Source organism: Scophthalmus maximus, chromosome 2 (genome assembly GCF_022379125.1).
Source record: "Scophthalmus maximus strain ysfricsl-2021 chromosome 2, ASM2237912v1, whole genome shotgun sequence".
In the NCBI taxonomy this organism is placed as follows: domain Eukaryota; kingdom Metazoa; phylum Chordata; class Actinopteri; order Pleuronectiformes; family Scophthalmidae; genus Scophthalmus; species Scophthalmus maximus.
In genome coordinates this window covers 14,826,485-14,841,919 of record NC_061516.1, presented here as the reverse complement: position 1 = coordinate 14,841,919, position 15,435 = coordinate 14,826,485, and the positions used below count along the sequence as shown (strand labels likewise).

The 15,435-nt window shown below is 40.8% G+C and overlaps 1 protein-coding gene and 1 long non-coding RNA gene across 2 annotated transcripts; one reads left to right on the top strand and one right to left on the bottom strand.

Moving 5' to 3' along the window:
• f11r.1 (F11 receptor, tandem duplicate 1) lies at nucleotides 1–7,570 on the bottom strand. Its single transcript, XM_035624869.2, has 10 exons — nucleotides 6,989–7,570; nucleotides 4,795–4,854; nucleotides 4,260–4,376; nucleotides 3,594–3,734; nucleotides 3,258–3,460; nucleotides 3,062–3,164; nucleotides 2,630–2,737; nucleotides 1,510–1,522; nucleotides 1,332–1,392; nucleotides 1–1,219 (listed from the first exon to the last, which is right to left on the bottom strand). The coding sequence occupies exons 1-10, from the start codon at nucleotides 7,041–7,043 to the stop codon at nucleotides 1,184–1,186; spliced, it is 897 nt and encodes a 298-aa protein (XP_035480762.1). The 5' UTR covers nucleotides 7,044–7,570; the 3' UTR covers nucleotides 1–1,183.
• On the top strand, nucleotides 6,087–8,260 carry LOC124849391. The gene is made up of 2 exons (XR_007029806.1): nucleotides 6,087–6,745; nucleotides 6,841–8,260. It is a non-coding gene; the product is annotated as an uncharacterized LOC124849391 (long non-coding RNA).
• The last annotated feature ends 7,175 nt before the right edge of the window (nucleotides 8,261–15,435 follow it).

Sequence of the window (15,435 nt, the reverse complement as noted above, 5' to 3'; positions counted from 1 at the left end):
TAAAAACAGAAGTTTTATTAACCAATATATTAAGAAAAGTTACAATCATCAGCTGATGAATCAGCTCTAAAATGTCTATAAAAGGTCAAGCAATGTAGAAAACATCACAAATATACCTGATAAGATCATAGAAGCACACACGTACTGATGCCTGCCAGCTGATCAAACCATCTGAACGCACGACCTGAGAGTTTGTGGGCGATACAAAGTCAATGTCATTCTATTTTCTGGAGGAAGACGACAGAACCATCACGTCAGAACAGTTTGGGCAGTAAATGATTATGATGTGGCTGCACATGATGCTTACAAACCTGTGGGTAATAATTTATAAACTAGTTTCAACACCATGATTAATTGTTTGCTGATGAAATCGAATTTCATCATTTAACTGTCAATGTAGTTTTTAGGTTTATAAACATATTTCTTAAGACAACACAAGGAGACACACAAAATATTAGTTCAACTAGAAATGATCTGTAAAAGAAATCTTGCACCTAAAAATGTTTGAACTTGCACAAACAACAGCCACAAATGAAGTCAAGTTGGGAGAAGAAGCTTGTGATACTTCTACTACTCCTGATTATTGAATGGTTCTAAATGACAAATGTATTTTAAAAAATGTTATTTACAAGAACGAAAAACCATAATAAACCATCACAGAAATAATTTTTAACAATAAAACAGCTTATGCTTTGTTAAAAAAAAGTTTAAAAAAAAAGAGTAAATAGATGGAAATATTTTAAATGAAGGTGACGAGTCAACATATGTAATCATAAATCTTATTTTAAGAGTTTCTAAAAAGTTAGAAAATGGTGTCTATTGTTCTCGTATTCATTGCCCTCTAACAAACAACTTTCATATACCCACTTTTTTTCCTATTAGTGGTGCTGGGATTTTCTTCACTACCATCGGACTTATTGTATTTAGACGCGGATGCATCATTTAAACACACTACTTAGTTCCCTTATCAGGAGGGGGGAAATAATCAGAAACACACTCCAAACAGGCGGACGAATATCTGAGGCTATAATGAGTCACGGCACATTCTATTAAAAATCCTATCTCATTATATATCTATAGTAGATTTCTATACAGAATAGTAAAACTTCAGGGGAAAAAAACAACAAGCTGAGAGCAATTTAAAAACCAGAGGTGCTGTCCTGTAGTCACATCTCCTTGTGGACTATACCACGAATGATGACTTCTGTTTGAATTCCCCCTGAAAAACGACATACGAAAAATATATCAGCAAAATCAAAATAAATGAACTTGACTGTGATTTAACGCTTTTGGAATAATGACAAAGCCAGAAGTCAAAAATGGTTCCTTACATCTTCATCTTCACCACCATACAGCGAGGGTGGCTGGTAGACCACGTTGGACTTTGGTTTGCTGCAGGGGAAAAAACAAAATGACAAAACATGTTGAGATCATGACAGATATGGCAGATCTGTTTGTTGATTATTTACTAAAATGTATCAATGAGAATACAAAAGAAAATCCTCGTACCTTTCTTTCTTCTCTGTAAAAGAAAAAAAAGGGCAAACAAAATCAGTGGGATCATGTACTTGGTTCACACGTACAAACAAAGCGTTTTTCATTTTAACCGACTGTTGTGTGTCATGGAGCACACGCTTCATGATGCTGAGACCAAGACCAAGCATAGATGTTTAAGAGAGCAGACTCCATTTCCATACAGTCTCAAGATATAGGTTGAAGGTTTCTGAATAAGAGTCCGACCCATTTATCAATTGGCCGATGATATTGACCGATATGAGCCTTTTACACGTCAGTATCTGTGTTCATGACAGCCTATGATCAAACCTGACAAACAACACAGAAAATAAATAATTTGTTTAATTTTGACATTTCAATTTTTTCTTTCATTCAATCAAGTTCTATATATTTGGTTGTATTTGTTTTCTTTTTCATGGTTTAACTGTTAATGATCAAGCCTCAATTACATTTCTTTGTCATAAGGGTACGATAACAACATCTTTCGATTAATTGCCATTTCATAAAATGTGTATATTGGCCGATATATTACGCTATCAGCATAGGCCCCCAAAAATCCAAATCGTCGAGGTCTAGTCTAAATCTTTTCAAATAGTTGTGGAAATTAAAATAAAATATCCAGAATACCATAATACAGCCTTATATAGTGTAACCTATATATAGTGAGAGTTGGACACTCGGGCCCTCAACCTAGATAAAGTAAGACATCCAACACATAATCCCCATAATCCTTGGGGGGCTTTGGGGGCTGTGAACAGGGAATATAATGTCAATCAGTGTCAAATGTAGCAGTTGGTTACAATCCTGTTGTTTTTTTTGGCCCTTCATGTGATTGCATTAATTTGGCAAACAGGCACAATAAGAAGTACGTCGAATTAGCCACTAATTGTCGGTGTTTGCAATGTGAACATGGATGTGGTGACAACGACCACTCGATTAGTTTGACGCAGCAGGTAAATGATCACTTGACAATTTTGTGAGCAATTTTTAGATCAGTTGACCAACAAGCTTGACTATTCATGGGTCCAAGGTTTTCGTATATGTAAACATTGTGTATGAGAATATAGGCGATCGTAGTAAATGCCATGACTTTAATATAATGTTGAAAACTCACTGGGCAGGTATCCTTTCTTGTTGGCATACCAAAGGCCGAATCCCAGTAGAGCCACAAGCAGCAGAAGCACTATTACCCCAGCAACAATCCCTCCGGTGTTTAGGTCACCTTGAAGAAAACATCACATTTTGAGGTTCATTAGTTTTCACTAATATATGTGTGGAAAACTAGTAACTTTTCATACAAGTAAAAAATAGCCCCAAAGTTAAATATAAACTGTTCAAGCATTCAAATTATTAAACAATAATTTCAAATAAAAGGTTGCATCTTTATGGTGAAACTCTTGATACCAAAGCAGTTTAGGGTCCTCTAAGGGCGTTCAGCCCACTATTGACACTTGTACATGGCCTAAATGTCATTTACTTCTCTGAAGGAAAAGCTCATTCGCTCAGACTAACCCACACTTTTGAACTTAAAGTGAAGAGCACTTACGGACTTCCATCTTCACCGCTTTGCAGCTCTTAGGAGGACCAGCGTCATTGTACGCCTCACAGTAGTAAGTTCCGGTGTCCATCTTGGTTGCTTTGGTAAACTCCTGAGCAGATCGGGCACATTTTTTTAATTTTTAAAAGCCACAAATGTCACAAAGTAAAGTAAAGTACAAAGTAAAAGTAGACATGTAGCTGACCAGGTTGCCATTCTCCGTGTTCAGCTTGTAGGTGTAATTTTTGAAGCCAGTAATCTTGCTGGGCTCCGGGGGAAGAAGTGTGCCTCCTCTGAACCACCTGTATTTGGGAGGAGGTGAGCCGACACTGTCGTGACAGGACAGGTGGGCCGTCCTGTCCGTCGTTACTGATGAGGGGATCCTGCACAGGGGCACAGATGGAGGCACTGCGGGACATAGTGTTCAGATTTCAGTGGTGCTACTCGTGTACATTACAACACAGTCTCCAATACAGGACATAAACTTGACATTATATCAGGAATTGTATGGCAGTGGTGGGAAACGTGAAAAGATCCTTACCCAGAACAGTCACCTTCACCCGGACTTCCCCAAACTGGCTGTTGCCAGACACCTCACAGTCGTACACTCCATTGTCGTCGCGGGTCATTTTGGAGAATCTCAGATTGCTGCCGTACATCGTCACTCGGCTGGAATATGGTGCTGTGGGAAAATCGCGGCATTACGTAAAAATAACGAAAGCTTCTCTGCAAAGCTGCCTCCTATGCGAAAATTGTTCTTTATTAATACAAAAGAAAAGAAACTTTCAATCTGAATCTGCATCATGAAACAGCGACAGGCTGAACATGATGTGGTAACGTCATTTGTCTGCATTAGCACAATTGATTTAAAATAATGGCCTGTTATGTTGTTCAATGTGGGGTCGCAAACAAGAATTTTACATTTACAGCCGCAAACAAATTGAATCGGCAACACGTACATGGCTAAATAATGGATGAGCTGTCCTAACCTTCCACCAAAATTCATTAAAATCTTTGTAGTAGTTTTAGAGATATCCCAGCAACTATAATGGGGATAGACAGACAAGGAGATCAACAAAATTTGTTTGTGGAGGTAAAAAATAAATAAATAAATATATATATATATATATTTATTTATTTTTTTAAATATCGCATATCATGTAACAGATAGACAGAGACACAGAAAGAGAAATGTCCATCCACTTACTTGTTGGTTTCCCATCAAAAACCACATACGTCTGTGAGCCTTTTAAGTCTTTAAACTTCCACTCGACTCTGGCATTGGAGCCGAAGTCCCCTGAATAATCGCAGGTCAGGTCTGTCCCTGAAATAACAGATATAACAGAGTTCACAGTGAATCCAAAGAGACCACTACACTGGTGGTTTTCCACTATTATCATTATCATTGGTATCATTACTACAGGTGTAATGGTTCTAAACCCACTGCTACAGCTGCAGCCTGTTGAGCTCGTATCATCTCAAAACTCACATGTGAATCACTAAATTATTATGATGACTACGAACCTTACTCTTTGCAACAACGTGATACCCAACGCTGAACCACAACACCACCGTACACTGTGACATACGAGTATAATATTATTTTGTATTTCATACTTTTTGTTGGAAAAACCTCATGTAATGTGGTGGTGAGGTTGTATAGCAGAAAACTTTACTGATAACATTTGTTGTTACCTTTTGAACCTTCTACGTTCAAATTAATTCATCTGTCCAGGACTCACCTTCATTCTCCTTCACCCGCACATCTGCATTTTTGGTAGTGACCAAGAAGCTGCTCACACCTGCAAACACAGACATTAAATGAAATTGCTGATTAGAATAAGACATTCTATGTATATATATAATTTTATTATATTTATAATTTTCTAGACTAAATGATAGATTGATTAATAAAGAAATTATTGGCATATGAATTAGAGCCCGACCGATATATCGGTTGGCCGATGATGTCAGTTGATATTATCCTTTCACAGATATGTCGGTATCATCACTTACGTTTACTGATATGAAATCTTTTATTGTACAGAATGAACAATGCAGAAACAAAAATAAGATTTAGATAAAAATTGTGTTTAATTTCTTAATTCAAATTCTATATAATTTGGTTGTATTTGTGATTTCTTAATTTTTAGTTTATTAATAGTTATTTACGATAAAGTTTATAGTTAAACTAAAAATCTAAACTAAAATATCAAGCCTCAATTACATTTCTCTGTCATTAAGGTATGATAACGTTAATGATATCGGCATCGGCCCCCAAAAATCCATATTTGTCCGCTCTAATATGAATCACAAAGAAAATAACATTTAGTTGCTGTCTTACAAGATTTTATGAGACTGCACTGTGCTGTGTAAGGGTTTAAAGCTCTACCACTGTTGAAAGGGTTCTGCTGGAAGATCACCGTCTCCAGACACAGTTCACAAGTTGATATTCTGCTAAAGATCGCATGTGAGATAACTAAGTGCACCGCTCACGAGCCTTCAGGGTGTGGACAACAAGACAACAACTTCCGGTGAAACCGTGAGCAAGCCTGACTGAAACTGTCTCTTTCCAGGCACAGCGGTGTTGACACCAGACACTGCACGACTAAATCATTCATGCACACAGCGACTGGCCCCCTCTGTCGGTCTGTCGACTCATTTATGCAGCTGTTGCACCACTTTACATTTCACCTCACCACTGTCATTACCTCAAGTGTTGGGAGTAAAGGCGACTCGACTACTACCTTGTTGTTTGGCAAGTCAACCGAGAGGCTTGGACAACAGAGAACAGTAGCGGGACAGTTAATCATCGACTGGGGGCAGACCGAGTCATTCATTGTACACTTCACCATGCTTACTACGAAATGAAAAATATAAATATAGTAAGGCCTTAAATTCACAAATGACACTGTCATTGTACAGGTATTTCAACGGCAGACAGACCTTCATGAACCCTGCACCCAAAAACACGTTTACAGCGGCTCCACGGCTGAGATACGGCCGAGAGAGAGAGAGAGAGAGAGGCAGACCTGCAGAGTCAAATGAAACCAGAGAAGTACATGACTTCCTTGTTTGCATACTTGGAGAGTTTCAGGGTCGGGGAGATAAAAGTAGTGGGAACATACACAGATTAGAGAGCAGGTGCACGGCTGTGGGACAAAAGAGGGTTTCACCGAAAAGTCGTTCACACTGCTGCAGGTCAAGATTATAAATGTTATTGAAACACTGCATCACGTTGTCAAATGAGATCTTACTGATAAACAGGACATTATTGCACATATTCACAACTGCTACAATTAAGATCAAGTATCTTGATCGAAAGATGGGATGAAGTTCACACATTGGATCAATGAAACACGTGTCCCCGTGTGTGAGAACTGTTCTTGTCCGTGTGCACTGGAGACACTGATCATTGTGAAGAACCTTTTAAAAAAAGAATCCTCCCTCTCCCACTTCGCTCGGACTCAGCTGCTCCCGGGGCCTAGTCACAAACGACCGATTACCCCTGAAACTACCAGATCTCAAACTAGAACTACTTTTGAAAAAACAATCGTCATGAACTACAACTTAAAACCCACTTAAATCTCATATGGCAGAACCCCAGACAGGGGTGAGGTGATGTGTGGTGATGTGTGGTGATGTGAGGTGATGTGAGGTGAGGTGTGGTGAGGTGAGGTGATGTGTGGTGAGGTGAGGTGATGTGTGGTGATGTGTGGTGAGGTGAGGTGATGTGTGGTGAGGTGAGGTGATGTGTGGTGATGTGTGGTGATGTGAGGTGATGTGAGGTGGCTGCAGGCCCGGGCCCCGCGGGTCACAGCTGGAGACCGTCGCCCGCCACCAACTGCTCAAAGTTCACTCGAGGGCCGGTGTCGTCGAGTTGAAAAGCGGAACCAGGCCACACACGCACAGACGTCGACTAAAGGAAGCACTCACCTGAGGCCGCGCAGAGGAACAAAGCGAGCGACACCAGCCCGCTGACGACGAGCATGTTCGGTCCCCGGTGCTCAGACGACGCCTGCTCCTCAACTCTTCACCGACAACTGTCCCGGACAAACGAGCAGAAACCTTCCGGACAAACGAGCAGAAACCTTCCGGACAAACGAGCAGAAACCTTCCGGACAAACGAGCAGAAACCTTCCGGACAAACACTCGTCTCCGACACTCTCCCGACTCCTTTAAATCCACCGTCCGAACGTCGCCACCTGTGACAACCGACCGCTCTCACCTGAGGGAGTGCGCCCAGGTAACAACAAGCCCAGTGACTTCCGGTTATAGGATCCCCCTCAGGTGGCCGGGTGACGACAGAGAGGAAGAACCGGTCCGACCGGAACCGAACCACGGAACAACCGCGCCGACAGGAAACACGTCGGTCGATTATTACTCGACAGGTGTGCCGCTGTGACGCTGATTTTCTTCTTCTTCTCTCATATTCGCGTGTTTTCTCTTCCCTGTTCACTCGACGCTGTGATAACAAATGTCGTGTTCATTTAGCCGAACCACAAGGAACCAAAACACAACAGGCCAATATTTCATGATTTAATCAACTACTACTACTACTACTACTACTACTAATAATAATAATAATTCAAAAAAAGCACATACTTACAAATAAGCACTTAAAGCGGGTTTTGCCTATTTGTCGAATGTTTATGTACTCTATTCTTGCACCTTTTGAGTAATCTTCATAATCTTCATGGTTGACTGCACTTATTGTAAGTCGCTTTGGACAAAAGCGTCTGCTAAATGGATGTAATCTAATAATATTAATAATAATAACGATGATGATTATTATTTTTATTACTATTATCATCGTTTTTGTTGTTGTAGGCTACATGAGGTCTAATACCATACTCATTTAGAGTTTCAGTGACTGGGACAAAGCTGAGACAACAAGAAATATGTTTGATTTTGGTTGTTTTACGTCAGCTGTGGCATGTTATGTCGCCTCCTCGTCTCCGTTCTCCACCTGTGAGCGCCTGCTGGTTTCACTGCACTGCGTCCATTTCTTCTCAGTTTAAAAACATAAATCTGATGCATTTTGACTGATAGGTGTATATGTTTTTCATGTGATTTTACCCCAAAGTACATACAGCAGATATTACAGTATTGACAAAACAATATGGGCTATAATTTGTTTATTTTCTGTGGATGGGAATTGCATCAACTCAACTGAAATAATAATAAATAAATATGGTATAAAATCAATACCACCTGACCTTGTGTCATGTTATTTTTATTATTATTATGTATGGACGGAGGTCCGGCGGAATGATTGTTTGTCTATGTATTTTATTTTGTTTCTTTTCTTTTTGCCGTTCTGACTTGGGTGTACCCTGCTTCTTACCCGATGTCTGCTGAGATTGGCTCCAGCCCCCATTCGATCCTTAAAGGATAATCAATATTGCTGATGGATACTACACGGGTGCTCCTGGATGAATTACGGATGTTTAGGCAACACAATGACTCAAGTGTGAGTCAGCTTGTGTTCAATGTGGAATTAATATACTGCAACTTAAACTTGACAGTGTGTGTACATTTACAGTTGTTATTCTTCTCACTCCTCAGGATGACGAAACATTTTCACTCTGAATCTTTTTACCTCCATCTGAAGGTGTAAAATTACATGGCGTGGTTTTAAGTGTGTGGACAGTTTTTCAAGATTTGCCCCTTGTTTTAATTACAGTAAAGTACAATAGGTCATAACTTTACAACACAGCTTTATATTTTAGTCAACATTTAAGATAATAATATTTCTTGTAGAACTTAACTGGACAGCATAGAGCCCTGACTTTCCAAAAATCTTAAGAGACCAATAGGAGACTGGCTTGTCAGGTCTTATTGCCAAACGTCAGTGCAGGATTTGACTAATGCCCCTGAATGGGGGCAAATCCCTGCAGCCAGGTTACACAATCTTGTGGGTTTCTCAGAGGAGCAGAGGCTGTTGTCGAAGCAGCATATTAATGCTCATGGATTTGGAACGGTAGGCGTAACGTTCGGGTTTCACATACTTTATTTGTCTGTCCTGGCAATATGGTGCAACTATGCAACAAAATATTAATAGAAGTGCAACAATAATTGTTACACTGGAAGTGCTCCCAGATGCTTTAAATAAACAGCGCCAGAGGGATACATTTGCTGTTTTTAACCTAATCTAACCTATCCCTTCATTACGTTTTCATATTTCATATGTTTTTTGATGCATTTGCTGAATATCTGGATTTGCAGTGCTTAATGTTCATGCTTCCTCTTTTACATTCGTTGTGCTCAGGAGCACTGAACGTTGTTTTCAAAACCACATGCTCAAACAGGAAGCTCTCCTTTGCATTTTCTTTCACATTGGTGTTTTTCTTCATGTCTGCATGAAACTGCAATAACTTCTTCCTTTTTGACACTCCAGTACAATCGGATACGACCCAGTGACACCTTCTCGGGACAACCAGTAACTCGAGACAAGCGTGTCAGACCTCATGCATATACACACTTTAATTAACATTCAAACATTATATTTGTCGGTGGGGAAAAAGTGCCTCAACGCGCAGTTCCATGTTTCATTTTGGTTGGCTAGCCTCAAGTGTTCAGTTCAGTTTACCGTCATCATACAACAACACAAAGTCCAGCAGTGCTTTCCAGTGCATTTAAATGATTGTGCTTTACACGCCACCTACTCAACTATTTACATGAGTAAAAAAAAAAATCTTTTACATAATGAGAGGAAACATTGCACCATAGAAAGCATATTCATTGTAAATTCATAAATAGGACCATCAATGTGGATCTGACCTATAGCCCTCAAAGACATACTGCATGAGCCTCCGCTGAACATGGATCATGTGTCTTAGGCACGAGTGAAAGGCAAATTAAACACTGAGTTTGTATTTCAGCATTGTACATTGTCTCCTTAGAAAAGACTATAAAGAGACTTTATTGCTCATGCATGCGCCATTAATTAGTCGAAAAACTGTATTAAAGTTTTTGTTTCTCTGCTCGTCATCAGATTAAACCCTGCCAAAGCTAAAGGTGCTGCCCTGCCCAGTTCATATCGACTGATACAACACAATCTTCCACCGGAGGACCTGTGTGGCACAAGGTCGCCTATATCTCCCCTCATTGTTTGGCAGCCAAGAAGAGACACGGGGGACAGATTTCCGTCGGGCAAAATAGATTGCTTATTTTAAAGAGCGATGCAAGTCAGCAATAACGTCACGTTGCGGAGCGCAACGCTGCATCACCACCGAGCTGGGAAACTTAAATTGCTGGACAGCAAAGCAAAAGCAGTTTTTTAAAAATCGTTGTCATCCCTCCGATTTTGCAGCCCTCGTTGATAGTTTTCAGGCTAAAGATCAATATATTTCATTACATCAAAGCAATTACTGAGCATAGATATTAATTATATAGAATATAGACTCTCAATTTTAGGACTAAGTCATATTCATGCTTTTAGCTCATCACCCTGTTGTCTAAGTCTGTCAGAAACAGATCCGGATCCAACAGATTTCTTTATACTGTGCATTTCCACAACTGATTATATGTGAGAGTGCTTCAGAGTATACTGTGTGTGCAGTAGTACGTGTGCTTAGTATTGAGAGCATGATGCTGAGTATGCAGGCCTGTCACATACCAAATGCAGTGTATATCGTACATACATTCAGTTCCGCTCATTGCACATTGTGCATACACACAACTGGTGGGGAGGCCGATGGCAGTCACCGGGTGATTATGGGTGCAGTGTTAACGAATGCTGCAGGTTGGCGCCTCGTTCACAGCCAGTGAATTTCCAGCAGCAGGAGAAGTGTCATCAAGGTCAGCAGTAGGCCACTGCAGCTTTGTAATAGGACACTCCACGCTGAGCAGGGGAGGAGGAGCTCTGCAATAAGACAGAATAATGCAAGTTTCAGAAGGAGGAGCGTCTTATTTGGCAGCCACACTTTTGCGTGTAAAAGAGGCCCAACATGATATGCACAGCTGTAGCAAACAATGTGCGTGAGCACACACAGCTTACTTTTCTCGACCACGGAGGTTTTGGTTGCTGTGCCTGAGTTGGTCTGCCTGATGTTGCAGGTGAAGTTGGACTTGCCGTTGGGCAGATTTTTGAACAGCAGGCGACAGTTGTTGCCCGGAAAGATGCGGGCTCTGGCCCGCTTCTTGAAGGGGGCGTGCTGCTCCTCGTCTGGGTCGGTGGTGTCAAGGAGCCTCTCGCCCTGGGTGTACTTGCAGAAGGCCTCCGGCGACTCACCGGACAGTGCATATTTGCAATCCATCCTGAGGTGGTGCTCGTCTATTGAGCAGTAGTTCAACTGAATCACCTTCTGGGCCGATGCAAAGCCTAGTGTAACAGTATGACACAAAGAGATGATCAAGTATTTACCAAATCTAATAATAATACTTATCATCAATATCAGAAGATGATAAATAGTCAACATTCAAGGGAAGAAATTAGCAAATATCCTCTATGCACAATATTTATACAAAAAATAGGTCTTACCAAATAGTAAAATTGTGGTAAGGAGGAACATTCTGCTAACTTTCCTGAAAGAAACAAAAAAAACCCAACAAGAAATAATCAGAGCAAACCCAAAGCAAGGCATTTACTTCACAGCAGAAGCTGCTCGTGCCTTTTAATTTGCTTCAACGTCATTACATTATTGAGGTCCTGAAAAAATAAAGCTGACTATGCTGTAGCAACCTTTTGTTTGCGTGGCGCAAACCTACTGCACTCTCACCTTCATTCATGCATTTGCTTTAGTGCTGACTCCAGTGTTCAGACCAAAGACTTCGTCCAATATAAAAGAAAGAAAGAAGACCGTTCTGTGTAACTCAGATTAAAATACTGTAGTTTCATCCTAGCTCCGATTCAGCATATAACAGTACATGAATCATTCTCACCTTGTCTGATGCAGTTTGAGCTTTCCCCAGCGCTCTGCAGTGTGATGCCAGGGGTAGATACAGTAGAGGTCGGCTTATAGAAGAAACATAGGAGAGAGGGAGGGGGACTGAGAGAGAAGGGAGGGGGAGAGAGAAGGTGGGAGAAAATGCTGCTCCGGTGGACTTCGGGGACGTCTCTCTGTATTGTATAAGGATTTTTATTGATTTAATTTTTTTACCCACTGATTTAACAGAGGAAAGAGGCTCACATGTCAATACACAAACCTCTGGCACCGTGTCAAAAAAAGGAAACATTGTAATGAGGGTTTGATCAGCTGAGACACCTCAGCAGCTCTTCTACGTTTCATCATTCAGCGTGCAGGAAATGCCTGTCAGCACTTTCTCAGCTACTTTTAACAATATATGTCATAACGTGGACATTTTAAATACAAACACACTGACAATTTAATTAAATACGGCATTGAGGATCTTTTATACTGCATTTTTCTTTCTCAGCATAAAGTAGGAAAGCACGTCATAAAGGAAAAACTAAATAACACAGGATGATACAACTTTGTGTTTGAGTATTCTGGTTATAGGCCTATAATCAATAACTATATATTAATGTAACACAGAAGCATAGTGCTGAAATTAGACTGCAGGGCTATATTGAGGCCATGACTGATGCAGAGTAGCATCACACTGAGTTCACACTAAATTTTAAAACACATCATTTGCTCTCCACCAGTATTAAGATGACATTTTTAGCTCAGGTCAGATGCTGTGTGGCAATAAATATCGAGAAGACTTGTACAAGTTGATCTGATCAGTTCTGTTTTGTATTTAAGTGAGATGGTTCTTTTAGATTTTTACATTAAAAATAACCTTGAATATTTATCTAGACTATGTTTACAGCCATGTCATTTCATCATGACGTCATTAACACCATATGATGATGCGGTTTATTTAAATAAGATGTATGCATAGTATTATGTATCTAACCTTGTTGGTGGCAATAGTTAAAACGACTACACTATATCACACCATTTTCTGACACCATGGTAACGCCATGATGCTGTCACTTTTCGAGCAATAGGATGCAGAGATGCCTCCAAAAAATGTACTTCATCATATTATTTTATGTGACTTCTCCGCAGTGTCACTTCCTTATTTTCTGATCAATATAACCTTTTATTTGTCTTGGAAAATGTTTGTTTCAGACCAAACATTTGTTGCCCTTGACCTTTGACCTTTCAACCTTTGCATGATCAGCTCCAAGTTTGTTCCATGTATTTTTGAGTATTTTCTACACACAGACACACACACACACACACACACACACACACACACACACACACACACACACACACCCACACACACACACACACTTTGCTGTGCGCACAGGGTATCAAATTCAATTCCGCCTTAATAAATCCACTGTGCTTGACCAACTGTGTCCTCTGTATCCTCCTCATCCTCTTCCCTCTGCTCATCCATTTTGTCAAGGTCCTTCCTCGACAGTTGCTGAGCAAGGACACTGGCAGGACTGCTGCTGAGGGCTCTGACGGGCGCAACCACGGCGAACAAGGAAAAAATAGAGGACATTTGCCACTTTACACTGCATTTGTTCTATTTTTATTCCGTCTCTCCCCTCTGACTATCAGAGGCAGGGGGAGCAGGAGCAGTGATTCCTGACAGAGGATCTCATTCGAGATTCTTTTGTGTCTTTGTGATACTGCTGCTGAGACACTAAGGATGAATAGAGCCATCACCTATTCTTCCTTAATGATGTACATTATACTATGAGTTCTATACTAAAGTAATACTATCAAAGTATTGATGGAGTCGCTGCTTAAAACGCTGCTTAAAACCCTGGTTAGCATGTTTATTTTCTAGCATCTCTCTCACCCTTTATGGATCTTCCTCTTAACATTTGTCTGCCTGATGTTACATGATTCATGTGAGCAGGAACACTTGGTAAAAGCAGAATAGTGGTACACTACAGTTTTACATGATCCGTTACATAGTAAGCCCCCCCCCCACACACACACACACATACACTTGTGTTGGTTGTTTCCCACACATGAACGCATGGCACACAGCTGCTGGGTCTTTGGTGTTCAGCTCCACAGTGGATCCTCCCCCGGGCAACATCTGCTTAAATGATGTGTTTCATAATGTGACACCTCCAATTCTGGTCGACAGATTTATATTATAAAAATCTTCTTAAAATCAAATCCTATGAATACAATTTCCCAGTGAACCAAAACACAATGTAAAGACATTGTATGTGTGTATTCTCAGGCCTGCTTGTATTCAAAAAGAGTATCAAGTACATCTATCTATCTATCTGTCTATCTATCAATCTATCTATCTGTCAGTCTGTCTGTCCGTCTGTCTGTCTGTCTATCTGTCTGTCTGTCTGTCTGTCTGTCTGTCTGTCTATCTGTCAGTCTGTCTGTCCGTCTGTCCGTCTGTCCGTCTGTCTGTCTGTCTGTCTGTCTGTCTGTCTGTCTGTCTATCTGTCAGTCTGTCTGTCCGTCTGTCCGTCTGTCTGTCTGTCTGTCTGTCTATCTGTCAGTCCGTCTGTCCGTCTGTCTGTCTGTCCATCTGTCCATCTGTTTGTCTGTCTGTCCATCTGTCTGTCTGTCTGTCCATCTGTCTGTCTGTCAGTCTGTCTGTCCGTCTGTCCATCTGTCTGTCTGTCTGTCTGTCTGTCTGTCTGTCTGTCCGTCTGTCCATCTGTCTGTCTGTCTGTCTGTCCATCTGTCTGTCTGTCTGTCTGTCTGTCTGTCTGTCCGTCTGTCCATCTGTCTGTCTGTCTGTCCATCTGTCTGTCAGTCTGTCTGTCCGTCTGTCCGTCCGTCTGTCTGTCTGTCTGTCAGTCTGTCTGTCCGTCTGTCTGTCTGTCTGTCCGTCTGTCTGTCCGTCTGTCCGTCTGTCTGTGTATCCATTTATATATCTATCTTTTTTACTTCATTTTTTTAAAGACAAGGGAGTTTCTTTTGTTATTTGGTTTCTTAATTCACCATCAAAACTATACTAAATGCTATACAAAGGATTGCACAATAAAAGCTTCCTGTTTTTTGTTTTTTTTTGTACAAGTCTTGGTCTATTGAATTCATTCCCTAGGGGACAACATCCCCTTATGCTGATGGAAGATTAAAAACAACAAGAACAAAAAATCACCTGAGATAACATATTACTCATATATGAGTAATATGTTGCCTCACACAAACCTGTTTCTTGTCTTTCACACTAGATGCCACCAAAACGTTGATTGCTTGGTCACTTTAGTGGTGGTGCCTCCAGTATTGTCCTGCAGAGGGAACTCTTCTTTTGCACCAGATAACCCCCCTCTTTACGTGAATTACGGATAAGAATGGTGGTAGCTGGTAAAGCAAATAGATTGGCTGTTTTCCATTATGTAAAAAAAAAAGTCCAAAGCTCCAGTTCCCTGTGGATCAAACCCAATGTAAGCACACGAGCCTGCTGCAGCCCGCAGCTGAACTTGACTC